Source organism: Ovis aries, chromosome 1 (genome assembly GCF_016772045.2).
Source record: "Ovis aries strain OAR_USU_Benz2616 breed Rambouillet chromosome 1, ARS-UI_Ramb_v3.0, whole genome shotgun sequence".
NCBI lineage: Eukaryota > Metazoa > Chordata > Mammalia > Artiodactyla > Bovidae > Ovis > Ovis aries.
Window position 1 is genome coordinate 62,303,269 of NC_056054.1, and position 26,320 is coordinate 62,329,588.

Genomic DNA, 26,320 nt, shown 5'->3' on the forward strand with positions numbered 1-26,320 from the left:
AACTTCCAAAACACAGCACTACAACTTAAAAATGTTTATTTTCAATAGCATATTTCCATCTCTGCTTTTTGCAAGTAATGGAAATATATATGAGACAGGTATCTGGAAACAGATAATTATAATTTAATGAAAACAATGAAAGCAGAAGATTTATAAATTTGTAAAATAAGTCATACTTTGTCATAGAAAAAATGATCTGCTTGTTCCAGACAGTATTAAAAATAGAATGTAATATACACACACAAAAACCATTTTGTCCTAATTATTTCAATTGTACAGTGGTCTTCATAAAAGGGAACAAAAAATACAGAAAAAAGTATTTTTAAAAATCTCATCAAATTATATGAAATAACTGAAGTTTATGCTAAGATTTTTCTTTAGGAATAAAAATGATAAAGCAAAGAATGTCACAATTTTAAGGAAGTAGTATTTATTAGTAAAATTAGTAAGACATGTATTTTGGCAAATTGATACCTTAGCTGGCTCAAACTCCATTAGATATCCCTCTGAATCAAAAGGGGACTTTGCAAGTGTCTGGAAGCCAACTAAGTGGGGAAAAGATATTTTTCTGTCTGCTGGCAGTTTTCCCAGTAGTGATAGGCTTTATTACCAAATGGAAACAGCTTAATTCTGAAAATTTACTGCTGAATGGTTGGAAAGGACTATTAGACTGTGAAACTTATTAACGCAAACTCACAAGGAAGAAACATTATTCACAGTCTAACATTCTATTCTCAAATAGAGAAGTGTTGTCTATTAAAGTTAGTCTAAACACACAAAGAGAGTGAAAACACTAAATCTCAAACTTCTGAAATTTGAAAATACTGAAAAGTACATGATCAACATTGAATATGATCAACACTTACTTTAGCTCTCTAAAAATATGCTTTTTATTCTAGAAAATTCTATTTACAAAGTATGCTTATGTTGCATTTTATAAAACATGTATCAATATTAGTAAGTCACTGTAGCAATTTTATGATTCATATCCTTTTCAATATTTTTTGTCATCATTAAAAAAATAATAAAAGGCAGTAAACTGTCATTGCCGCAAAACAGCCCGTGATCGTAAGGGAAGAAACATCTCACTAGAGTTTCCTTCTTCTTCTAACTGCAGCTCTGGAGGCAAAGGAGGAGCCCCAGGGTCCCCAGGTCTCGGAAGTGTAGTTGAAGAGAAGGTGGGATTTTCAGTTCTGCCTACTTCTAGAACAGGCAAATTCAGAGAAGAATCGGTAGAAAAAAAGGGGGCCGTGCTGGATTCTCCTTCTGGGTGATACATGATGGTGGATGCTCTCAGTTTCTCAGAGAAATTACTCTCATCCGAATTTGATCTAGAAAGGTTATTCGTGGCTCCATCAGGAAAAGGCTCACAGCTGCTACATTTCAGTCCTACAATACAATTATTCAGAGGTAAATAAGAAGTAACTAGGAAATGTGAATCCACACCCATCTTGGAACTTTTTAAAGATTATACAAATTTAAACAGGAGTTTATAAATTGTCATAATCCATTTCACATTTTATCTGCTCTTGACAATCATGAAGTATACTGCTTTTTACATTTTTGAGACAAGTGAATAATCTCAAGGAAGCTACATGACATGCTAAAATTCACATTTAATTTCTGTACTTATACTTAACCATTGAAGGACCTGAAAAAATAAAGTAGCTCCTAAAATTATTCATAGAATAAGAAACAGCTTTTATAACTAAAAAATATTTTTAGGCATTCTAATACACACACACACACACCACTACCCAATAAAAACAAAATTAAAACTAGATATATCCTAAAATTCTATAAGTTAAGTACTTTCAATTCCTGAATCATGGAGTATTAGAAGTGGAAGGGATTCTGGTGGGCATCTGGGATAGCCTCTCACTATGAGAGACACTATGAGAAGACCGAGGCCCAGAACACTGAAGTCATGCCCAACATTCCAGGATTACTTTCTGCTAAGGTGACACCTAGAACCCAAGTCTCCTCTTCATATTACACAAAAAATGTTCTGATGCTCAACCTACCATTTTACTTAAAGAGCAGTGGTTGTTCTGAACAAAAAAACTTCTGTCATATCCAAAGGATACAGTCAACAATTAGCCTCATGGTGGAAATAAATACAAATGCATTTATCTTTCTGTTTGGCTTAGCAAATATTCAACCCAACTGTGTACAGGCACAGAAAGTTTCTGAGTTGACAGATTTGGTATAACACCTGCAAAGTCTGTAAAGCACATCTGTATGTCATTTTTTTTTTTTTCCATTAGTTTTTCAACTTCACAATACAGTCAGCATTTCTGTCCCATGGAAGAGAAACTATTTTCTTAAATACGTTTCACGGGGAAACTTCACGTATGTTCCAGCCTCACTCTTATAGACTGAGTTCTGTAAGGTAAAGTTAAATTACCTGTTTCTGTTTCCCTAGTGCTTAAAAGAGCTGGAATAGAGCTGTTATCACACTCACATCTATCTTATGTGCTACGTAGAGAGAGACAGGGGGAAAAAATGGGGGATTTGGGGGAGAGGGGAATTTAAATTGTGCAGACAATTCTAGACAGCATTCCAATCAGTGAGTGTGTGCTCCAGGGCAAGGGTGAAACAGAACGGGTAAACGTGCTCCTCCCTTAATCAGTATCAGTTTTATACCTCTCTCATCTCACCAGACTGAGTGTGATTCTAGTGTTTAAAGTCACATATAATTTATACAACATGAGTCTTATCAACATAGGCCAACTATTTTATTGTATGATCAACTGGTGGAAGAAAAACCACCAGAGTTTATCAAACGTAAAATTTACCTATACACTGTTCTTTATATTTATGATCTGCATTTTCAGGGGTTACTTTTTAACAGATTAATCCTGCATTTTACTAACTTTAGAAACAAACTCCTGTGTTTCTATGAAATACTGCAATTTCATTATGGTTGTTTTCTATAAATACAGGGTTGCTGCTGCTGCTAAGTCACTTCAGTTGTGTCTGACTCTGTGTGACCTCATAGACGGCAGCCCATCAGGCTTCCCCATCCCTGGGATTCTCCAGGCAAGAACACTGGAGTGGGTTGCCACTGCATTCTCCAAAATGTAGTGTTAATGAACAGAAATACAGAACACTGAGCGATACTTCACTTTTCCAATGTAATGAAATCAAATAAGGTTAAAAAGATACAAATCAAATGTAATGCTGAAGCTTGAACTTTTTAAATAAAAGCAAAAATGGTCATTTCTGGGTTTTCTGTTCTTCATTCTACTTACAAAAGCATTGTTACATTTAAATGAACTTTTGGATACCTAAGATATCTTACCTTTCAGATGCTCTAGTTTTATATTCCTAAGTTTCAGCACTTCATCTGTAATCTTCTGTATAAGGAAGTTCTGTGTTTTTTCTCGTCGAATAGATTCGACCAGGGTATCCAGTCCTTTGGGGTTTTCTTGTAAATAGTCTAACAGTTTCCCAGCCCTTTTTCTACTTGATGTTCGGCAAGAAATTTCTTCAGTGTCTTCTCTACTGAGTATTTTTTTTGCTCGTAGATGATCAAAATGTCTCTCAGCTATGATTTTTTCACACAGGTATACACGCAAATTTTCTAAAGCCTGAAAGAAATAAAATATGGCTTAATGTAACACCTAAGTCATACAGGTGACTGATGGTAAGTTAGGAATCTGACTGGTAAGAGAAAACACCCTGAAGTCAGGAAGCTCAGCCCTACTAAAGGCATGCTATTAAGATGAGTGAACAGGGCTTCCCTGGTGGCTCAGTGGTGAAGAGTCTTCCTGCTAATGCAGGAGATACAGGTTCGATCTCTGGTCCGGGAGGATTCCACATTCTGTGGAGCAACTAAGCCCGTGCATCACAACTCTTGAGCCTGTGCTCCAGAGCCTGGGAGCTACAACTCCAGAGCCCATGCTCCCTAACAAGAGAAGCTACCACAATGAGAAGTCTGTGCACAACTAGACAGTAGCCCTCCACTTGGGGCAACATGAAAAACGCCTGTGCAACAAAGAAGACCCAGCACAAAAATTAAAAAAAAAAAATTATATACATTAAAAAAAAAGATGAAGGAGGAAAGAGATAGAAGTTCTCCGACTAGATATTCCTCACTGCTTCCGTCCTGCTCTGATCTCATCTCCACAACTGTAAGCCAAGATCAAACTATTGTGAGGAGGGGGCCAGTCTCTTCTAGCGATCTTGGGTCTGTGGAAATGAGAGGTATGCTGAGGGCCTTCAGAGGTAAAGATGAGAGCAGAGATTACTGGACATTTTAGTTTCCATTTAGTAAGGAATCTATGATTAGTCAGGACCAGAGAGGATAACTTAGGGAGGTCTCATGGTTTATAACTTTCTCATTATTAATTTTGCATCTTTCTAGAGTAAAACCCCAAAAGAGAGAGAGAAAAAGAAAGAGCCTAAACTAAAGGGGACCATAATGTGTCTGTCTTTGGAGTCAGTTGGCAAGACAATAATCTAACTCAGTCTTGGGAGGTAGAAAGGTATGGGAGGAAAGAAACAGTGGATGTTGGGGGAAAAAAAAAAAAAACCAAAGAAATACAGAAAAAGAAATCACATAAACAGGCCTACACCTGACAAGGGCTTCCCAGGTGGTGCTTGTGGTAGAGAACTCGCCTGCCAATGCAGACCCTAGAGACATGGGTTTGATCCCTGGGTTTGGAAAGATCCCCTGGAGGAGGGCATGGCAACTCACTCCAGTATTCTTGCCTGGAGAATCCCATGGACAGAGGAGCCTGGAGGGCCACAGTCCATAGGGTCTCAAAGAGTCAGAAAAGACTAAAGCAACTTAGCATGCATGCACACCTGACAAGTGCCTGCTGCTGCTAAGTTGCTTCAGTCGTGGCTGACTCTGTGCGACCCCATAGATGGCAGCCCACTGGACTCCCTTGTCCCTGGGATTCTCCATGCAAGAACACTGGAGTGGGTTGCCATTTCCTTCTCCATGACAAGTGCCTCATGAGGCTTAATTAGCCAAAAATCGATCTGGGTCTCCATAAATGGTATGAATAATTTGATGTGAGCAGCTGTATTACACAGCTCCTTCATTTACTAGATATGTGATCTTGGTAACTCCACTCCTTTGGACCTCAGTTTCCTCATCTGAGTGTAATGAGATATGTAATACGTAACATGTGTAAAGTACTTGGAAAAGTGCTTGGTACATATAAGTGATAAGTAAATATTAGTGATGATGCCAAACATGACTAATTTGATTCGCACTAACAAAGATGAACTACAGGCAATGGAAAATCTTCAAAATACTCCAGTATATGGTGGCAGAAAAGTAGCTTAGGTGAAGGGGTTCCTAGAGTTCTCAGTCCACTAAATTCTCACATTTATTTATTCACACAAGACACATTTCACATATCTAAATGCCTAATATGCCAAGTGCTGACAGTGGATATGCAAAGATGAACAAGACTTAAATTCTGCATCAAAGGGCACATAATCCAGTTGAAGAATACATTATTAACTCAAGTTAGTAATTATGAGATAATGGAATATGACCCAGAAAAAAAAAGATATAGGTCAAGTAGTGGAGAAGCAATTTATTCTGCTTCTAGGACCTGGGAAATTTACAGAGGCCACACCTGAGCGAGAGGCATGAAAGGTATGTAGTAGGGGAAATTACATTTCCCTGTAGCCAAAACCTCATCAAAGGCTTATAAATAAGAAGCCATAAGAAAAGTTTTACAGAGGGCTGGGAGAAGCAAAAATTGGGGTCAGAGTGGACTAGACAACTGCTGCCATATCTTACATATATTATGCTGAGTGCATGAATTTCAGCTGACAGGATGAGGAGAGAGAAAAACAGATTTAAAAGATGAACTTCTTGGAAAACCTCATGTGTTTCCCTAAATTTTGCTATGTGATCGAGACTCTCTCCCTAGAGATCCCAATGGTACTTGAAATTCAATATGTCCAAAAACCAAATTTATCTTCTCCTATCCTTTTCCTCTGACGTTGTAAACTCACTTGGGAGTACCACCATCTATTCAACAAGCTATAAACCTTCAACCCACCCTTGACTTTTCCATTTCCACCCACCCACCAAATCTTGCTGATATTTATCTTCCTCAGAGCATACATTCAAATCATCACCAAGTCTTATTACTACTATTTTAAAAAATGTCTGGAATTCTCCTGTTCCATCCATCTCCACTACCTGTACCCTGATCCAAATCACCATCATCTCTCACCTCTATAAAATTCAAGAATCTCCTCATTAGCTGCCTTCTTCTCACTTTTGCTCACCCCAGTCCATACATTAGGCAGAGGAAATTCTTCAATAGGTCTCTATTTCACTTGGGAAGAAAATTCCACTTTACTACCATCTATAAGACCCTTTATAATCTGGCCCTAGCCTACCATCCTAACTTCACCTCAAGACACTCAACAGCTTGCCTGCATTAGATCCTCTGCAAATTCTATTCTGTCTAGAATGTTCTTCCCTAGTTCGGTCATATCCTTCAGGAATCAGTTTAAATATAACTTTCCCTGAACATCCTATCTCAAGTAATTTCTCCTCTTATCCTGTTATTGTCTCAGCACCTGTTCATCTCCTTCACAGTACTTACCATAATTTGAAATTATACATTTGTTTTCAACCCTAAGAACTCACATGTTAAAAGCACGCAAGAACCAGGCACATTTTGTTCAACTCTGTATATCCTACACTTAGCAGAGTGCCAAGTAGATAATATTTCAGATGAATGTAAAAATTCATCGTTATTTTGTGATTTGCAATCATCATTTTACATGTCTCCTCCTGCCCCAAGAAGTTGAGCTGTTCTCAAACTAGAATTTTGTCTTCGTTTTTAATTTTTAAACTGTTAGAATCAATGGCAGGATGAGCCTCACAGTAGTGTGTAGTCCATATTTATGAAACAACTAAATTCAAAGATGAGAGAAATAACTAGATGAGGTACACAGGGAGAAGCGATATAGTAAAGAAGTGGTAGCCTGGGAAAAAAAAAAAAAGAAAGAAATGGGAGTTCCCATGTGGATAAGTCCTCTATATCTGCAGATTCTGCACCCTTAGATTCAACCAAGAATGGATCAAAAATATTTGGGGAAAAAAAAAAATTTCCAGAAGTTTCAAAAAGCAAAACTTGAATTTGCTATGTGGGTCAACTGTTTACATAGCATTTACATTATACTAGGTATTATAAGTAATCTAGAGATGATTCAGAGTATATGGGCAGATGTATGTACGTGACATGCAAATATTACACCATTTTATAAAAGGGATTTGAGTATCCATGAATTTGGTATCAGCAGTCAATCCCCCATGGATACAGAAGGAGAACTGTACACTAGTCACCAAGACAGAGACTATAGTAGAAACAGCAAGTGGCTTTGGGGGAGGGATTATAAAAAATTCAATTTTAGACAAAGTGAGGAGTCTGAAGGATATAAATGTGGATTTCCAGTAGATATTTGGAAATAAGCACTTAGAGATGAGAAGGAAGGAAGCCCAAATATGTGAAAACTTCTAAGGTCACAAACCATTTTGAAAATATCATGAACACAATTTCTAAGAAAAAAGTGTGCACATACTGTTTTTCATACATGTCCTGAAACCTGTTCATGATTCCCCAAGCTTATAACTTTCTGATACAGCTGTAAATTGAAGTCATGGAGATGGAAAGTATCAATGAACAGATGGGAAAAAATTAAGGCCTGGAAGCCTCCCTTCACATCTGTACAGGTTTTATATGTATAGGTTTTTTATGTACGTTTTATATCTTTTCACTTGAACCTCTCACTACCTGTCTTATCAACTATAAAATGGGAAAGACAATTATCTGCCTTAGAGGTTGTTGGGGATATTGTCAACTGTGAGACACAGCAGGCCTAGCTCTTGAAGTTCATGTTTTTACTGGCACAAATCTTGAATAACACAACACTCTTTTGTTCTTTAGTAGTTATCAATATCCCAGTCTTAACTAGAATATAAAGCAGGGGTGACTTTTTTTTTTTTTGGTATCTTCCCAGGCCTAAGAACAGTACTTTCCATAAAATAAGTGCTCCACAACTATCTGTTGAAGGAGGAAACTAAGGCACACGTCCCAGTCATAACCAGTTTCCTTCTGCTAATTCATTATCAGAATTGCTCACAGTAATTCTGTAATTACTCACTGTAATTATGAGTACAGCATAATAAACCTTACAGGTGAGGGAAAAGCAAACAAACATTTAAAACGCTGTTGTTCTGTCTAGTTCACAAAGATGATTTTGTGTAAGTATTGCAGCGGTAAGCCAGAACACAGTTAATGTTCATGTTGTTTTTAATTTGAATATAAAGCATTTTGATGGTTGTCAGAGAAGTTTCATGTGGCAAAACAAGTTACAAAAAGCAAAGGAAAAGAGAAACAGGTCAGACCTCAATAAACTCATTCTCTACGAATAAATACTAAGATCTGTGCACTTCACCATCCAAGCATAAGACCATAATTTAGCTACTGAGTATCTCCAACGTTTACCTGTACATTAATTCTCGACTTCTTTTATTCTCCCCCCACCCCCACCCCACCCCTTCAATTTAAATACGTGGGTGTTTCCTTAGTAGGGGAATTCCAGGTAGTGCTTTCAGCTGTCGAGCTTCCCCCAACCCCTTCTGCAAAAGTTTCTCGTATTTGCTCCACTGCTTGGGATGCTTTATCTGGTCCAGCTTTTGCTCCAGGTCGAGCAGCAGCCAAGGTAGTCTGACTCAAGGGTGAACTTCAGTCTTCGATCCCTAGCAACGCTGCTCCAAAGCGCATCTGGGGTGAAATCACCAGGGGATGAGTGAAGAGTGGGCAAGAAGCTGACTGTGAAGAAACGCTCCACTGAACAAGGTTTCAAAAACTCAAGCCCTGCTTTTATTGATTTAAAACGTGGATTAACAGGTCAGCTGGGGGCAGGTCACTTCCACCAAGGTTCCTCGCATGCAGGGCTCGTCGCGGTCCTGCGGTTCTCGGACGTTCCGCTTCTCCGACCCCGGGCTCCTCCTCCAGTTCCGACTCGGACTAGGACACTGGGTTTCCGCTTTCCTCGCCCGCAGAACTGCAGCCCGCCCCCGCCCGCCCCTAGCCCGCGACGGCACCTGGGCAAGGTTGTGCTACTCACGTCCTTCTTCACTTCAGTCAGGTCCTCCTCGGTGAGGGACGGCGCGGTGGGCTCCATGGCGGAGGCGGGAGATGGCGCTTCTTCCGGGTCCAGGAGCTCCGGCTGCGCCGCCCCGCCCAGGCTGCGGGCTTCGGCCTTCGAATGAAGGGGCAGAAGGGAGGCGGAGAGGGTCGGGAGGGAGAGGGCTGCCCCGTCGAGGGCCGAAGGACTAGTAAGTCAACCTGTGCCGCTTCCGGCAGAGCCGAGGGCGAATCAGACTTACTTGTCCACAAGCGGAGTTCGGAGCCCCGGATCCTTCTCTCTCCCGGAGGCCCAGGAGCAGGCACCGCCCCTCGGGGGGCCACCGGGAGAGCCCGCCCAGTCTCTACAGCAGCCAATCAGAGCCAGCCTGCGGGACACCCTTGTCCCCGCCCCCTGCCGGAGCCTTTCAGGAGTGGCTCCACCCACAGCCTCCTGAGCGTCAGCGAGTGGCCGCGGGGTGGCCTCCCCGAAAGGAATCGTTTCCGTGGGTGGGGTACGTAGCTGCTCTGCCTGCCTGCGGTCGCCGCCTGCGCAGGCAGTTCACAGGTGGAGTCGGGTCTCTGCTTATCCGTACTTTATGGTTCCTCCCTTTTTCCCAGACCCTATCCAACGACTTCTGTTGCTGCTTGCTCCCTCGTTTTAAAACAATTTGGTCAGACACTGACTTGCGTGCGTACACATAACATACCCGAGACGCATGTACACAGCCTATCAACAGTATTACATTTATGAAAGAGAACAATCGCCTACAGTCCCAACACTTTAACACTTAATTTAACGTCTGCATTCTTTTTGGTCACTTTATTATCAACATGTTTCCTCATTTATTCATCCGTATAATGAAGGTTTTTCTGCTTCATAGCTCTCACAGGGCCTCTGTGAAAATTAAATGATGTGGTATCTGTTAGGTTCTTACAGGTAATGGGCACACAGTGCGCAGCCAATTTATCATTATCTTACACTACGAAAACATGTATTGAGTCCTTACTAATATGTTCTAGGTATCTTATTTTGTAACCATTCTACCGTTGTACTGGGGAGCCTGATGAACAAATCACTATTCTCAGAATGGTATTCCAGCTAGTGACAGAGGTGTATGTACCCAGTAAAAATCTGGGTGGATGAAAAGCTCACAACAGAGTCCTGCGCACAAGAGGGTTGTTTGGACAACATGCTAGGTAAACTGGAAATAAAGTAGATGGTACTTGAAGCTAGAGGGTAGGTAAAAATGATAAGAGGACCAAAACCAAATTTTGAACCCCAACAATTAAGGGAAGAGGAAGGAAAGGAATCAGAAAAGAACAACGTTGCCAAAGCCACACCAAGCTATATTTGATCACAACACAGGTTCTATTTTTAACATTAACATTATATCACATGTCTTTTTCCATATTGATACATAGTATTTTTTCTGATTGCTTAATCTTCCATCTGCTTGATATAATCCAATTTACTAAACCATTTGTTCTTTCATTTCTCAAACATTTACTGAATATCAGCTTATGTGCCAAAGACTGACTGCTCTAGGTGCTGGGGAAACAGCTGTGAACGAAATAGATAACAATTCCTTTCCTCCTGGAGTTTAAATTCTAGCGTATGTGTGTTTGGGGCAAGGCAAACAGACGTTCAAAAAACACTGTGTAAGTTATTTATTATGTTAGAAGATAATGAATACTAAGAGAAATTGTAAGACAGGGCAATAGGATGAGGGTGTCTGGAGCAGTAAAATTTTATTTTATTTTATTTTATTTTTTTTTCTGAAAATACTAGGTTTTATTCACCTCCCTAAGATAATCAATAACCGTACTATTAGTTAATCGGCTTCTCTTATAGTAAATAATGTTACCTGACATACAAAAACCTGTTAATCTAAATTATCAGGTGTAGTCTTACTGGAAATTCTTAACCATATACTTGTCTTGACAAGTTTTGCTTTTCGAACGATGAATTGTCTTAATGCAAGTCATTGTATTACTGTAACAAAGTAATGAAAGGCACAGCTCTTGCAAGCAAACTGAAACCCATTCAACCAGCTGAAAAAATACTTTGGTTCTTCAGGAAAAAACTTAGCAAGACAAAAAAATCGGGTTCATTTCACAGTTCTGTTCACTTTCATAGCTTTAATCTAACAGTTACATGATAAAAATATTCCAGGAAGAACCAAGCTATATAGCAACGGACGAGCATGCGTGAGAGATTCTGCGCACTCGATGCGGCTGGCAGAAAAACTAGTTAAAATGCTAAGTAGAGCAAATCTGGTCTTTAAAATATCAGTTCCTTTCCTTTAAAAAAAACTTCTGAGTCTACCAAGAAAATACAAAAACATAAGGCTGTAAGTAAATAATAGCTGTGTTTAGGCTATTACAGTGCAGGTTATCCTCAGGGCCTCATACATCCTGCTTCACTGCTGCTTGCACTCTGCTGGGTTCTGATCCTTCTTTGGGTCATAGTCTGGATCATTTTCCTCATCTCCTTCTTCTTCCCCTTCCTCATCCGCTTCTTCACCTTCTTCATCATAATCATCATCATCATCTTCAATAGCTTCTCCAGTAAAGTATAACACTGATCTTGGGATTATACGCTCACGTAAAAAGTGACCAATTTCAAAGTCTGCAGCGAGGATAGCTTCAGAATCATCATCCAGATCTCCACTCTCAGGAACTTCAGGAGGGGCAAAAAAATTAAAGAAAGAGTCATTAGAAACTGTTTTGGTCACAGTACGAATTGTCCCACGTCCGTTGTGTTTTTGCTTCTTCTTAATCGTTTTCAAAGTGACATTCTTCCCTTTTTTCCAATCTATCTGGCACCCTGTACAACCCGTAATTTCTGGTCCATCAAAAGAAAAGGGACCAGAATCATCTGGTTCTGATCTCATCCTATATGTCTTTGTCAACACTTCATTGGTGAAATATTCATTGGGTTCAAAGTGAAATTCTAAGACAAAACTCATGGGTTGACCAGCATCTGAGAACTCCACTGTAATATCTTTCAAGTGCTTCAGAATAGGCTCATCATGTTCCTGAACCATATCACTGAGCAAGTCGACATTCTTAAAAAGGGTCAGCCAAAACTCAGGAATTCCCTTGGGATCTTCTTTTTCTTCATCCTTTTTCTCATCTTCAATCTTGGCCTTTTCTTTTAGCTCCGAAATTTCATCGTCCTCATCTGGTTTCCATTCACATTCTTCTTCTGTAGGTTCATAAATGGCATTAATGATCTCAAATCGCTTATCAAACAGAGGCTGATAAAGAACAGCATACTTTCTTTCAAGATCATGAACTTCCTCATAGAATTTGGCTTCTATCTGTGCACATTTAACTTGAAGGTTTTTGAGAGCATTCACTCGTCTTTTAACTACCCTAGGCAAGCTTTCAATGTATCCTGTTGGTGTTTCTACCAGACCATCAAGTCTTTCTTGAAGGGCTGCAAGAATCTGAGGATTTTGCATCATCTGAACAGTCAGCTGACGCGCTTTGATTTTTGTTTCTTCACCAGTTTCTTCTTCTTCTACTTCTTCAACATCATCCAAATCTTGATCAAGTTCAGACTGTTCTTTGTTGTCGATGTCTGCCATGTTGTACAAATGCCAAGTATCCGTGGCGAGCGCGGGGAGCCGAGCGGCCCTAGCTGCGCAGGCAGTGACTCAGGGCGGCGGTGGGAGGAGCAGGAGGCGGCGCCGCGAGCAGATGGCGCTAAGAAAGCTGGAGCAGTAAAATTTTAAATCGGCTGGTTAATGAAGACCTTATTGAGGAAGGAAGATTGGAATTACTACTTCATGGAACTGAGGGAATGAGCCATGTAGACATACGGAGAAAGAATACAATGAGAAGAGAAACAGTCGAAGAAGAGGATCCAGTTTGACTGGGGAGGGGATAAAGTCCTTGTGTGCCACTGTAAAAGTTTACTTTGACTTTGCTCTGAGTCATATGGGCATACTCTGAGTCAGACGGGAAGCCACTGGAGGGTTCTGCACAGAGGAGTGATATGATCCGATTTACAATTTGAAAAAGGAACACTTTCACTGTTGCCTTGAGGGGCAGGAAGATGGGAGAGGGGAGACCAGATAGCGAGCTATCACCATCATCTGGCCTGGAAGGTGGTGGCTCTTAATGGGGCTGGTAATAGCAAAGGTGGTGAGAACATTTTGAAGTGGGGAAGTGATTTCATTTCCTTTTCAAAGAATCACTCTGGTGGCTGAGTAGAGAATAAATTATAGATATATAGGGTGGAAGCAGAGAGATCAGCTGGAAGCTACCAGAGTGATCCCAGCAAAGATGAGAGTGGTGTCACCAGGCTGGGAGCAGTGGTAAGTTCTTCCCCATGGTGACCTCAAGTGAGCGAAGTTGTTCAGTTGTGTCTGACTCTTTGCGACCTCATGGACTGTAGCCTACCAGCCTCCTCCGCCCATGGGATTTTCCAGGCAAGAGTACTGGAGTGGGTTGCCATTTCCTTCTCCAGGGGATCTTCCCAACCCAGGGATTGAACCTGGGTCTCCCACATTGTAGGCAGGCGCTCTTACCGTCTGAGCCCCCAGGGAAGTCCTAATACGTGAACAATACGTGAACCGTGAACTTTCAGATGTTCAAGCTGGTTTTAGAAAAGGCAGAGGAACCAGAGATCAAACTGCCAACATGTGTTGGATCATCGAAAAAGCAAGAAATTCCAGAAAAACATCTATTTCTGCTTTATTGGCTATGCCAAAGCCTTTGACTGTGTGGATCATAATAAACTGTGGAAAACTCTGAAAGAGATGGGAATACCAGACCACTTGACCTGCCTCTTGAGAAATCTGTATGCAGGTCCTCAAGTTATTCCTAATTTTTCATTGTTATAACAAATTTGTCCCTAAATTTTTTATCCACATATTCCCCAGGCCTTTTTTCTTTTGAATTATCATTTCTTTTGGATAAGTTCTCAGGAGCAGGAGTGCAGAGCCTAGTGACATGACTATTTTCTGTCTTTTCATGCATATTTCCACAGGTTCTCTCCAAGGGTTTGATCCATCTGTGTATGGCAATAAACCATAACTGCTCTGCTGATGAAAGAGGGGGCTCAGAACCTATCAAAGCAAAGGGATTTGAATGAGGCTGATTTGCTACATGCATTTTGATAGGGTATTATCATTATGAGGTTGCTGTTCTTTTAAGACTTATTTATTTATTCAGGATTTTTGGCTGTGGGCTTTTTTTTTTTTTTTTTTTTTTTTTACTGTGTCTTTGCTGCTGCTCCCAGGCTTTCTCTAGTTGTGGTGCTTGGGCTCCTTAGTGCAGTGGCTTCTCTTGTTGTGGAGCATGGGCTTCAGTACTTTTGGAATACAGACTTAGTTGCCCTGTGGTATGTGGAATCTTCTGGGACCAGGGATTGAACTCGTGTCCCCTGCCTTGACAAGTGGATTCTTAACCACTGAACCACCATGAAAATCTGAGATTGCTGTTCTTCTGTTCTTTTTTAAACAAAATACTTCAAACACACCAAATTATAAAAAATAGTATTACAAACACCCTATTTTCCTTACCAAGATTTAACAAGTAGGATATTTTGCTGCATTTGCTTCTGTTATATTTTTTTATTGCCAAATATTAGTGGCAGACTAATATTTGATTAGTTGCTGATTCTTGAGCCTTCTTTATGACCCTTACTATGCATCTGACTCTTTCCTTGTTGACTACCATTTCACTTCTGACACCTCCAGCCTTCTTCCTTATTTATTCCCTTTTCCATTTATTCAACTAAAATGTTGTCAGAATGGAAGTTATAAAATGAGGATAAGGGGTTGGGTGGGATGAGGAAGCCAAAAGGTTGATATTTTGTTTTTAAGGCCATATTGCAATGTTCCTAAGTCACATAGTCTATGTCAGAGCAGCCACATCTGAATGTCATGTGCCTGGTCACAGAGCTAGTTCACATCAGGCCTTGCAATTCCCATGCCTGCTTGCATTCAAGTGCATCATCCTTTCATAAGCAAATTACTTCCCCTTTCTCTGCTCTATTATAGGAAGAGACAGAATGAGGATAGGGCACAGATTAAAGAAAATCATCCTGCCCATTCTCTACTTTGCAATACTTCTACCTTTTCCCCACCCCCTCCATCCTCATCTTGACCTCTAGACTCATCCTCTGCCTCTTTCTATGAAATACAAGGCATCTGATAAATGGACTATGAAGGATACAGTTAGGGCATGACAAACATAAGACAGTATATCAGAGTGGTTAAAAATGAAGATGTTTGGTGTCTGACGGACTTAGGGTATTAGTTTCTTAGGGCTGCCTTGATAAATTACCATACATGGGGTATAAAACAACAGAAATGTATTCTCTCGCAGTTAGAGGTTAGAAATATAAGACTGGCAGAACCATCACAGCTCCGTCTGAAGGCCCTGCTGCTGCTGCTAAGTCGCGTCAGTCATGTCCGACTCTGTGCTACCCCATAGACGGAAGCCCACCAGATTCCCCTGTCCCTGGGATTCTCCAGGCAAGAACACTGGAGTGGGTTGCCATTTCCTTCTCCAATGCATGAAAGTGAAAAGTGAAAGGGAAGTTGCTCAGTCGTGTCTGACTCTTATCGACCCCATGGACTGCAGCCCACCAGGCTCCTCCGTCCATGGGATTTTCCAGGCAAGAGTGCTGGAGTGGGGTGCCATTGCCTTCTCCGTCTGAAGGCCCTAGGAAAGGTTAACTCTGCACCTCTCCCTAGTGTTTGGCGGCTGCTGTGGCAATTCTTGGCCTTTCTTGGCTCTGGCTGCATGACTTCAGTCTCTGCCTCCTTCTTGGCGTGGCCTTCCCTGTTTTCTACCTATGTCTGCTTCCAAATGTCCTTTTTTTTAAAGGACACTAATCATTGGGTTTAGGGCCCACTTTAACCCAGGATGAAACTATCTTAACTTGGTTACATCTGGAAAGACACTTTTCAAATAAGGTCACATTCTGAGTTTCCAATGAACGCTGGAGGAGACGCCATTCAACTCTGTACAGCTGAATTCTAAATTTGCCAGTTATTAGCTGTATGACCTGGGAACAATCAGTAAGCATTCCATAAACATAGCTGTTATAAGAAGGCAGAGGGAGGGAAGAGGAGACCATTTCTCCCTGAAAAGACAGCATGAAAAATATGCATTTAAACTGGGCCGGTGAAGCTTTAACCGCTGTTTAATGATTTATTCCAACACTTCCTGCCAGATACCAGGTGCCGTGAATTCTGTTTCACGGTGACTCGAATTCTATTTCAAGTAATCTGTATTATAAATTTCCTGGAAATCACTGGAGGAGAAAAGTGGCCACTTCTGAGCCAGACACTCCTGGTCTAAATGGCAAGGCGATATGTGGGAGAGTTTAGATGTCTTAGCACAGGGACTTTGGGAAGATTCCAGGTGGTCCTGCCCCCAGGAGTGGCTTGCAGCCTAGGAAGGAAGGACCAGGAGGGTATGGAGTGGGGAGCATGGGCCTGAGCAGATCCTCTGAAGACAGTTACAAGTGCATCCCAAGATGGAGATATTGTCGGGGCTGATGAGGAAATCAGAGAAAAGGGATCATTCGCTCTGCCTTCCCCCTAGGAGACAGGTTGGTTTGGAGGATAAGGACAGGTGTTTGGTACTAGAGGCCTGCATGTTTATGGGATAGGCTGCCTTGGATCTAGTTGAGGGGAGGCAATGTCCTGTAAACCAGCAGGGAGATCTTGAGAAAAGGGCTAGATCTCCTAGGAATACAACTGCCTGGGAAGAACCAATTACTAGCAATTTATTTCATGCCCATTCTGAGGCAAGCACGCCACTTCTGCTGTTATCATTTTTTTTTAATTAATTAATTTTTTTCTTGAAGGATAATTGCTTTACAGAATTTTGTTGTTTTCTGTCAAACTTCAACATGAATCAGCCATAGGTATACACATAGCCCATCCCTTTTGAACGTCCCTCCCACCTCCCTCCCCATCCAACCCCTCTAGGTTGATACAGAGCCCCTGTTTGAGTTTCTTGAGCCATACAGCAAATTCCCATTGGCTCTCTATTTTACGTATGACTGCTGTTACAATTTAATCTCTATGACAGTCCTTCCAGGTAGGCTTTATTACCTTCAATTTATAGGCGAGGACTCTGAGGCTTTGAAAATGTTTTTCCCAAGGCCATTCCTCTAACAAGTAACAGAATCAGGATTACAACTCAGCTCTATCTGATAACAAGACCAGTGTTCTCAATTACTAGCTATCAGTTCAGCTCAGTTTCTCAGTCATGTCCGACTCTTTGCGACCCCAAGGACTATAGCCTGCCAGGCCTCCCTGTCCGTCACCAACTCTTGGGAGTTTATTCAAACTTATGTCCATTGAGTTGGTGATGCCATCCAACCATCTCATCTTCTGTTGTCCCCTTCTCCTCCCACCTTCAATCTTTCCCAGCATCAGGGTCTTTTCAAATGAGTCAGTTCTTCACATCAAGTGTCCAAAGTATTGGAGTTTCAGCTTTAGCATCAGTCTTTCCAATGAATATTTAGGACTGATTTTCTTTAGGATGGACTGGTTGGATCTCCTTGAAGTCCAAGGAACTCGCAAGAGTCTTCTCCAACACCACACTTCAAAAGCATCAGTTCTGTGATGCTCAGCTTTCTTTATAGTCCAACTCTCACATCCATACATGACCACTGGAAAAACCATAGCTTTGACTAGACAGACCTTTGTTGGCAAAGTTAATGTCTCTGCTTTTTAATATGCTGTCTAGGTTCGTCATAACTTTCCTTCCAAGGAGTAAGCATCTTTTAATTTCATGGCTGCAGTCACCATCTGCAGTAATTTTGGAGCCCCCCAAAATAAAGTCACCCACTGTTTCCCCATCTATTTGCCATGAAATAATGGGACTAGATGCCATGATTTGTTTTCTGAATGTTGAGCTTTAAGCCAACTTTTTCACTCTCCTCTTTCACTTTCATCAAGAGGCTCTTTAGTTCTTCACTTTCTGTAGCCATAAGGGTGGTGTCATCTGCATATCTGAGGCTATTGATATTTCTCCGGGCAATCTTGATTCCATTTTGTGCTTCATCTCGCCCAGCGTTTCTCATGATATACTCTGCATATAAGTTAAATAAGCAGGGTGACAATATACAGCCTTGATGTATTCCTTTCTCTATTTGGAACCAGTCTGTTGTTCCATGTCCACTTCTAACTGATGCTTCCTGACCTGCATGCAGGTTTCTCAAGAGGCAGGTTAGGTGGTCTGGTATTCCCATCTCTTTCAGAATATCCCACAGTTTATTGTGATCCACACAGTCAAAGGCTTTGGCATAGTCAATAAAGCAGAAATAGATATTTTTCTGGAACTCTCTTGCTTTTTCAATGATCCAGCGGATGTTGGCAATTTGATCTCTTGGTCCTCTGCCTTTTCTAAAACCAGCTTGAACATCTGGAAGTTCACGGTTCATGTACTGCTGAAGCCTAGCTTGGAGAATTTTGAGCATTACTTTACTAGCATATGAGATGGGTGCAGTTGTGCAGTAGTTTTAGCATTCTTTGGCATTGCCTTTCTTTGCGACTGGAATGAAAACTGACTTTTTCCAGTCCTGTGGCCACTACTGAGTTTTCCAAATTTGCTGACATATTGAGTGCAGCACTTTCACAGCATCACCTTTTAGGATTTGAAATAGCTCAACTGGAATTCCATCACCTCCACTAGCTTTGTTCATAGTGCTGCTTCCTAAGGCCCACTTGACTTCACATTCCAGGATGTGTGGCTGTAGGTGAGTGATCAAACCATCGTGATTATCTGGATCATGAAGATCATTTTTGTACAGTTCTTATTAGCTATAGACTGAACTAATTGCTTTAGGATATGGTGATTCTGTGGAGCTGTAAGATATTCAGATATTTCCTGGGGCAAGAGGAGAGATATAGCACATTCAGGTCTGTTCTCTGTTTCTGAGGTAGGAAAAAGAAAAGCCAGGAAACTTATCACGGGATTTTTAAGCTCCCTAAATGCAGAGGAGAACACCCAAAGATCGGCTGGAAGAAAGCTCGTAGGTTCTTAATGGACCCTGAACTGCAGCCTTATAAAAACATCCTGCCGTTACGAAGGCCAAGGAATGCACCCAGTGTTCCAGGCCTAGGGATGTAGCTGATGGATCAGGATTCTGAAAGCCAGCATTAATATAACTAAGGGTGGCCAAAGCTCAGAAATGCAGCAAGAGGACTTCACAGTCTATGGTGAGCTTCTGCAAATGTACCATCCTCTGGTGAATGAAGAGATGGTAACTAAACAGCTTCATTTGCGTTCAGAGGTTCATAGTTCTGTCAGTTAGTTCCTCAAGGTATAGAAGGAAACTTGAGAATGAGCATTCCTGGTCCTGCTGAAGATGCACAAGGCATTGTGTAAATGGTGGCGATGCTGGAGACCAGGCACAGGTCAGTAATATGAGTTGCAGAAGGAGGAAGAAGGTGGTACTCGCAAACTGTGGGTTGGATTCAAATGCAGGCAGAATTCTGGGAAGGAACATTAAAGGAGTAGCTGATGTGTGTCTAGAGTGAAGGTTGGGGTGACCACTGAGAGGTAGCATGGCCTCCCTCAAAATCAGTCAGTTCCTCCTGAGCCATGGTTAGAATCAGTGGTTTTTGGTCTTGGATCATGTGGGAGCTAAAGCCCCACTGCAAACCAGTTTTAAAGCCTGAGTAGTGGAAGGACTTTTTTTTCCTCTTCTAATAGTTTCACTAATATGTAATTCACATACTACATAATCCACCTAATGTATGAAATTCAGAGCTTTTTAGTATAGTCACAGAATTGTGTTACCATCACTCAATCAATTTTAGAATATTTCTTCACTCTTAAAAAGAAATCTATGGTCTTTAGCCTTCATCCCTACTCCTCCCATCATTCCTAGCCCTAGGCATCTATTCACTGATTCTCTGTCTCTATAGATTTGCCTATTCTGGACATTTACTAGGAATGGAATGATATAATATAGGACCTTTTGTGTCTGGCTTCTTTCACTTTGTATAACGTTTCCAAGGTTCATCTATGTTGCAGCAGGGATTGGTGGTTCGTTCCTTTTTATGGCTGGATAAATATTCTACTGTATGAATATGCCACATTTTGTTTATGCGTTCATAAATTGGTGAATATTTGGATTATTTCCATTTTTTGGCTACTGTGAATAACGCTATTATTTTGAACATTTTTGTACAAGTTATTATGCGAATGTATGCTTTCATTTCTCCTGGGTATAGATCTAGGAGTGAAATTGCTGGCTTACATGATAACACTACTTTATTTTTTGGAGGAGGAGTGGCAGTTTTGAAAATTTCCTAGTTGATTGTAATGAGACCATTAGACTCCCAGGCGGGATGAGAACCAGTGGTGCTGACAAAATGGTGAATCACAGAACGCAGGCTGACAGTTTCAGGGAGATGCTTGCAGCTTTAGGGAGACATTTCCTAATTCCTGGGGATCTTGTAGAACACTGATGTTGGTTCATAGGTGGCTTCCCAGCTCTACCCAAGATGTTAGTGATTGCTGCTGACATTCAGGGATGTATGTCTTAGCACCCTGTTCTCAGCTCTGTTCAATTCTGCATTTATGCTAATGACTTCAGTGGATGAATATCTGGAGCAGGAGTTTTCAAACTTTTTTCTAACTGTACAACCCTTTCTTCTAATGAAATCTGCTATAGAAGCTTAAGAGAAAAAAAAACTAAACAGGTAAAAGAGGAGCTCTTCTTGGGACCACCAGGAGTGAGCAGATGGTTAGGGGGCTGGCTAGTGACTTGTAGAAGCCTCCACTCTCACCTGCTCATCCAGGGCTTTGTAGAACATAGTTTGAACACCAGTGATTCAGAAGGTAGTTTTTCATTAAATGTGGGTAACCCAAAACTGAGATCATAAAATACTTTTAATAACAAATCCAGGATCAAGATGAACTCTTACAGAGATCAATATAAAGGGTAAACAAAACTAAAACGAATCTTCTCTGAAGTGGATTGTATTGAGAAGTAAAAAGTTTTGTTTCCTGCAGGATATTCAAACATATCCCATACAACTTTTTTATAAGGGGATTCAAAAACCAGAAGGTGAGGAGGTTGGCCTAAGTAACTTTGATAATGCTCCCACTCTAAGCTTCTGGAAGACTCTATTCATGCTGGCAGAGTTAGTCGTACCAGGTCTCTGGTAGGCAGGGGAAGGGGCTTGGCCTGCAGGATAAAAAGTTGTTGTTTTTCCCTTTTATCTTTCTCTTAATTTTCCTAATCTGGCTCCACTGGGGTTTTGCTTGAAAACAGCTGAGTGTGATAGCAGGGCATATTAGATCTACTGTTTTTATGGTATAATATTTAATATATTATTATTCCATTAGCTTGTAACTTCAATAAAGCCAGCACATTAGTTACTTTTTGCAATGCTGCTCCTGGAACAGTGACTGGCCCATAGTAGGTGCTATGGATCGATGTGTTTCCTCCAAAATTCATATGTTGCAATCCCAACACTCAGTGTGATGGTATTAGGTGGGGCCTTTGGGAGGTGATTAGGTCATGAGGGTGGAGCCCTATGAATGGGATGAGAGCCTTTATAAAACAGATTGCAGAGAGCTCTTGCTTTTTCGGCCAGGGGAAGATATAATGAAGAGTCAACTGTCTGCCACCTGGAAGGGGGCTCTCTCCATAGATCTAGACCATGCCAGCACCCTTAGAGATCACAGACTTACAGCTGTGGAAACCATGAGAAATAAAACTGTTGTTTACAAGCCACCCAGTCTGTGGCACTCTGTTGTATCAGCCCAAATGGACTAAGATGCTAAGTGTACAATAAACACATATTGAATGACTGATGAGATAAAAAGCTATTCAACAGGTCTAAAGGTTTGGTTATACAAAATGAATATGTTCTAGAGATCTGCTGTACAACATCGGGCTTATGGTTAACAGTACTGTATTTTACACTAAAACATTTATTAAGAGGGTAGATTTCATGTTAAGCATTCTTACCACAATAAAGTAAAAAACACAATATTCTGAACATCTTTATATCAGCATACTTTTTCCTTTACACCCCTCAGTTCTGCACCCACCCCTCAGCAGCCACTCTCCTTTCTGTTACACTCCAGGATGCAGCTCAAAGAGACATCAGTGCTCTGTAACTCTTCTCGGCCTTAGTACCTACCACCCGCTTGCCTCAACCTATCCCTTTCCCTCCTCCATCCTGACCTCCATCCTTGTTCTTTTTTGGCTCACACCTCACTCTCTGGGTTTCGGCCTTACTTTCCTTTTGCTTGCATCATTTCTTTACCACTTACTTTTCAAGTTCAGGCAAGTTTCCTAATTTCTCTGTCTCCCAAGTTTCTCATCCACTCAGGGAAAAAAAAAAAGCTTGCATATGTGAAGGGAAGAGAAATGAAGATGGAATGTTGGGAATTACTACCATAAAAAGAGTAAAAAATAGCAACATCTGATCTTAGATTGGTTGAATGCACATAAAGTGCTGTTTCTTGCATACACTATACAGGCAGTAAATATTAACATCCTCATTTTATTATTCGGGACATGTGCTATCGTTATTAGCTCATCCTTGGGATCTGATGCTTGTCAGATGATAATCTTGAATCCCCCGGGGCATAGTCTTGTTGATGATGACCTTGAATCCCTTGGGGCACAGTCAGCTTCTCCCAACCACTGTGCTGCCTGGAGGAAACTCAGGCCCAGGGCTACCACCTCAGGTGCTGGTTCCCTCTGAGCTGCACCCACATATTGTTGGCCTGTGTTTCAAGCAGAAACAAACCTCGCTATTGCTAAAGACTAGTCATTGATTCTATGTTTCTGATCAGGGCATTGCCAGGCATGTCAAAATGCTGAATTGAAGATTCAACATCACAGCAGTGCTGCGCTTTAAACTTGAAAATTCCCAGACCCATCACTTGTCTGTCAAACTCCGTTTAGCTCTGTCAGCCACCTGAAATTTCTTAGAACTGCTGCTGTTTATTTCAACTCTGGGTAGCTCCTACAGTAGTGAAAAGCATGTCAGACCTTTCAAAATAGGAAGATCATTTTGCTCTTCTTTCAAGAGAAAAAATTAATTCCATTGTGTTTTTTCTAAGTATGATTCTGTTGACAAACAAACCTGCATCTCTCAGTGTATATATGTTCACAGTAATATAATGCTTTGGTAAGCATATGATCAATTTCAGGTATATTTTAGGAAAAAGACAGTGGCAGTTGTATTTTAGGGAGTGACCCCTTGGGCAGCAGGGATTCCCACGTACCGCTAGTGGTAAAGAATCCGCCTGCAATGCAGGGGATACAGGAGACAAGAGTTCGATCCCTGGGTCGGGAGGCTCCCCTGGAGAAGGAAATGGCAGCTTACTCCAGTATTCTTGCCTGGGAAATCCCATGGACTAGGGAGCCTGGTGGGGTTACAGTCCATAGGGTTGCGAAAGAGTCAGACACCACTGAGCGACTGAATGCACACACCCTCGGGCCCTAGTCTGGGGAGTGGGATAGAGAAATCTTAGACTGAAGCTTGAGAGAAGAGCTGCTTGAAGGCTGAGGCCCTGAGCCCAAGGAAGGGTGGGTTTGAGAGAATTGGTGGGCCTTCTCAGACCCGGATGTGGAGCAACACCCCAACTCTATTTTCCATAAGAACCCCGATTGTATTTGGCAGCTTGTGATACTTAGGAATTTATCGGCTGCGGTTACATTAGGTGAAAATCACACACCACCACAGTGTCCGGCCTGCAAACCCTCCTTTTTTTTTTTTCTTGCTGCTCTGAAAGGGTTGTTCTCCATTGTTCTAACTCTGTGATTTACTGAGGTGAATGAGTTATGACATCTCCTCTGTTCTAATGTGAGCTCCAAAGGGCAGAGGTCTTTGTTTTATTCCCTGATGTATTCAAGGTGCTTATACTAGTGCTTGGTTTAGAGTAGATACTGAGTAAACAATTATTGAACTGGAATGAACAAAGAAAAGGCTGTTCAATATATTAAATGCTGTGGAAATTTCAGGTAGAATGATAACACAGAGGAAAGCCCTGGTTTTAGAACAGGAGGTTACTGGGACTCTAGAGTAATTTCAGTAGAATGTGTTGTGGAAGCTAAGGTGAAATGTTGCTATTGTTATCCATAGATTCACTTTTTAGAAAAACATGGTTTGGGGAGGTAAGAAAATAAGGCCACGCGGTTACTCTTCTGGTATGATATTTTGTTCATTTATTATGTTTGGCACAAAAGTTAAAATATATTGGCCTATATTTGGTGAGGATGATTTGGGGGAAAAATACACCTGGAAATATACCGCTAGTTTCTCAAAGGATTGTTTCATTTGGTTTAGAGAATTGGAGACGAAGTAGAAATAAGCAGAAAGGAATGTTTTGTTTTCATTTGATAAATAAACAACAGAAGTTTGTTGTTAATCTACGTGGACATTTTAGGGTCAGATTTCTTCTAGGGATATTTTAGTGCTCGCTGACATAAAATTTCTCTCTGGTCTTTGCTCCACCCCCTGACAGAGCTGGGTTACGTGCTGTGCTGTTTGACGTTTTAAGTCATGCTCTGATTCCTAGAAGGAAGCACCTCTTCTAGGGGACTTTATGAGCACTGTCAGAGTTGATCTGTAGCTTAACAGTCCATTGTTTTTGTTAATTGCTCTCAGAGACATATGGAGGATTCTGTGGAGTCACCCTGACTGAGGCCGCTGATGGAGACTTAATTCATATGCCACTCATCTGTCATGACTTTACCACCAATGCCTACACAAATTTAAATTTCCTGTTAAATATAGATTTATGGTATCTGTACCTCCGCCCTTAGTTTGGCGGCAGAAAGTGTCCTCTGGCCTGTCCGAAGGTTCCCAGAGTCATCTTGTGGGAGAGTAGGTAGGTCCCTCGTGTTCCTCTGTCCTCGCCGCCTGGTCCCTCAGCCACACTGCTTCTGGTGGCCCTGGGAAATTGCTGCTCCACTGGGCACAGCTATCTCCATGGGTGCTGCTACGGCCAACACCACTTTGGCCTCAGGGGGAGGGGACGCTCTTCTGTCCTCTGAAATTCAGGCTCAAAAATGAACAGCCCCTTCCCTGAGGTTGTCACAGCATAGAACACACCTTGCTGGAACTTTCAGTATGGGTTTACTCCATGCAAAGATAACAGGAGGAAAGGTAAAAATTGAGAATAACTTCAGAAATATGAGATGTGGCTACCCTTACAGGTTTTTACCCTTAGATGTTCCCCAGAAGCTGACTCAGAGGCATGCATCTGAGTGTAAATAGTTCACTTGGCAGATGATTTGTGCGTAGGAAGTGTTGGTGAAAGTAGAGAAGTCATTCAGGGGAGGGAAGGAAGTCTAGATCGGGTGTATCAGTAAGAAGATTGCTTCTGTGGGCAGCTGGGGCGCCATACCCTAAGGGACCTTTGAAAGATAGTATGGAACTGCCTGGTCAACACTGTAGTCACTAGGTGCACAAAACTGCTGAGCACCTGAAATGTGGCTAATCACGATTGAGATTGACTCTGAATGTGAAAACACCATTGAGTTTCTCACACTTAGTACAAAAAAAATGTAAAACATCTCATTGATGACTTTTACATTGATTACACTTGGGCATGATAAATTTTAGATATATGATTTCAACAAAATATATTATTAGAATTAATTTCACCTGTTTACTTTGAAAAGTGTAGCTACTAGGAAATGTAAAATTCCACCTGTCATTTGCATTATATTTCAGTTGAACAGTACTGGTGTAGGTCATGCCTTAGAATTCTCCGACCCGAAAATTGAAGAAACTGGATATATTTATCTGCTTGTTCCAAATCATCACTGGCCGAATACTGCCCTGGAGGGTGTGTGTGTGGGAAGTTAATTCCCTGGGACTTTTGCTGCCACCTGCAGAGCAGTGTCCTTCTGAGCTGGAAAGAGTCCCAGGGAGGTAGTCAGTAAAATGCAGTGGATGCCAAGGCATTCGGGAGGGCACCAACTGTGCCTGGCACACTCTCTCCTTCCTATCTCCCAAAGCAAAGCCCATCTTAACCAACAAATTATATCTCCCCAAACAGGAGGGCTCCGCTCATTTTCATCCTCAGAGGCCAGAGCTGACTCACTCCAGGGAAAAGAAGAAAGTATTTGGTCATTTTTTTCTTCTTCACTCTGCTCTAGATCAGCTCATCCAAGAAATGATTGATGGGGGAGCTGTCATTATTGCCAGTGAGGTCTGGTATTAAGGTCTTCCAAA

General features: G+C 41.4%; 2 protein-coding genes across 2 annotated transcripts; both read right to left on the reverse strand.

The window, feature by feature from the left end:
• Positions 1 to 19: 19 nt before the first annotated feature.
• Positions 20 to 9,444, reverse strand: BCL10 (BCL10 immune signaling adaptor). The gene is made up of 3 exons (XM_004002149.6): positions 9,121 to 9,444; positions 3,305 to 3,593; positions 20 to 1,389 (listed from the first exon to the last, which is right to left on the reverse strand). Exons 1-3 carry the CDS (start codon positions 9,175 to 9,177, stop codon positions 1,043 to 1,045), a joined length of 693 nt encoding a protein of 230 aa, XP_004002198.1. The 5' UTR covers positions 9,178 to 9,444; the 3' UTR covers positions 20 to 1,042.
• Positions 9,445 to 11,241: 1,797 nt separating this feature from the next.
• On the reverse strand, positions 11,242 to 12,835 carry LOC114115576 (nucleosome assembly protein 1-like 1). Its single transcript, XM_027971637.3, has one exon. The coding sequence runs from the start codon at positions 12,713 to 12,715 to the stop codon at positions 11,543 to 11,545; it is 1,173 nt and encodes a 390-aa protein (XP_027827438.1). The 5' UTR covers positions 12,716 to 12,835; the 3' UTR covers positions 11,242 to 11,542.
• Between the last annotated feature and the right edge of the window lie 13,485 nt (positions 12,836 to 26,320).

What these genes read in the sequence shown, in the direction of transcription:
- BCL10 (XM_004002149.6), bottom strand. Translation starts at nt 9,177, where the DNA reads ATGGAGCCCACCGCGCCGTCCCTCACCGAGGAGGACCTGACTGAAGTG. An exon ending in TGACTGAAGTGAAGAAGGAC is followed by an intron (nt 3,594 to 9,120) that starts GTGAGTAGCACA and finishes TATTTCTTTCAG; the next exon opens with GCTTTAGAAAATTTGCGTGT. An exon ending in AAAACTAGAGCATCTGAAAG is followed by an intron (nt 1,390 to 3,304) that starts GTAAGATATCTT and finishes ATTGTATTGTAG; the next exon opens with GACTGAAATGTAGCAGCTGT.
- LOC114115576 (XM_027971637.3), bottom strand. Translation starts at nt 12,715, where the DNA reads ATGGCAGACATCGACAACAAAGAACAGTCTGAACTTGATCAAGATTTG.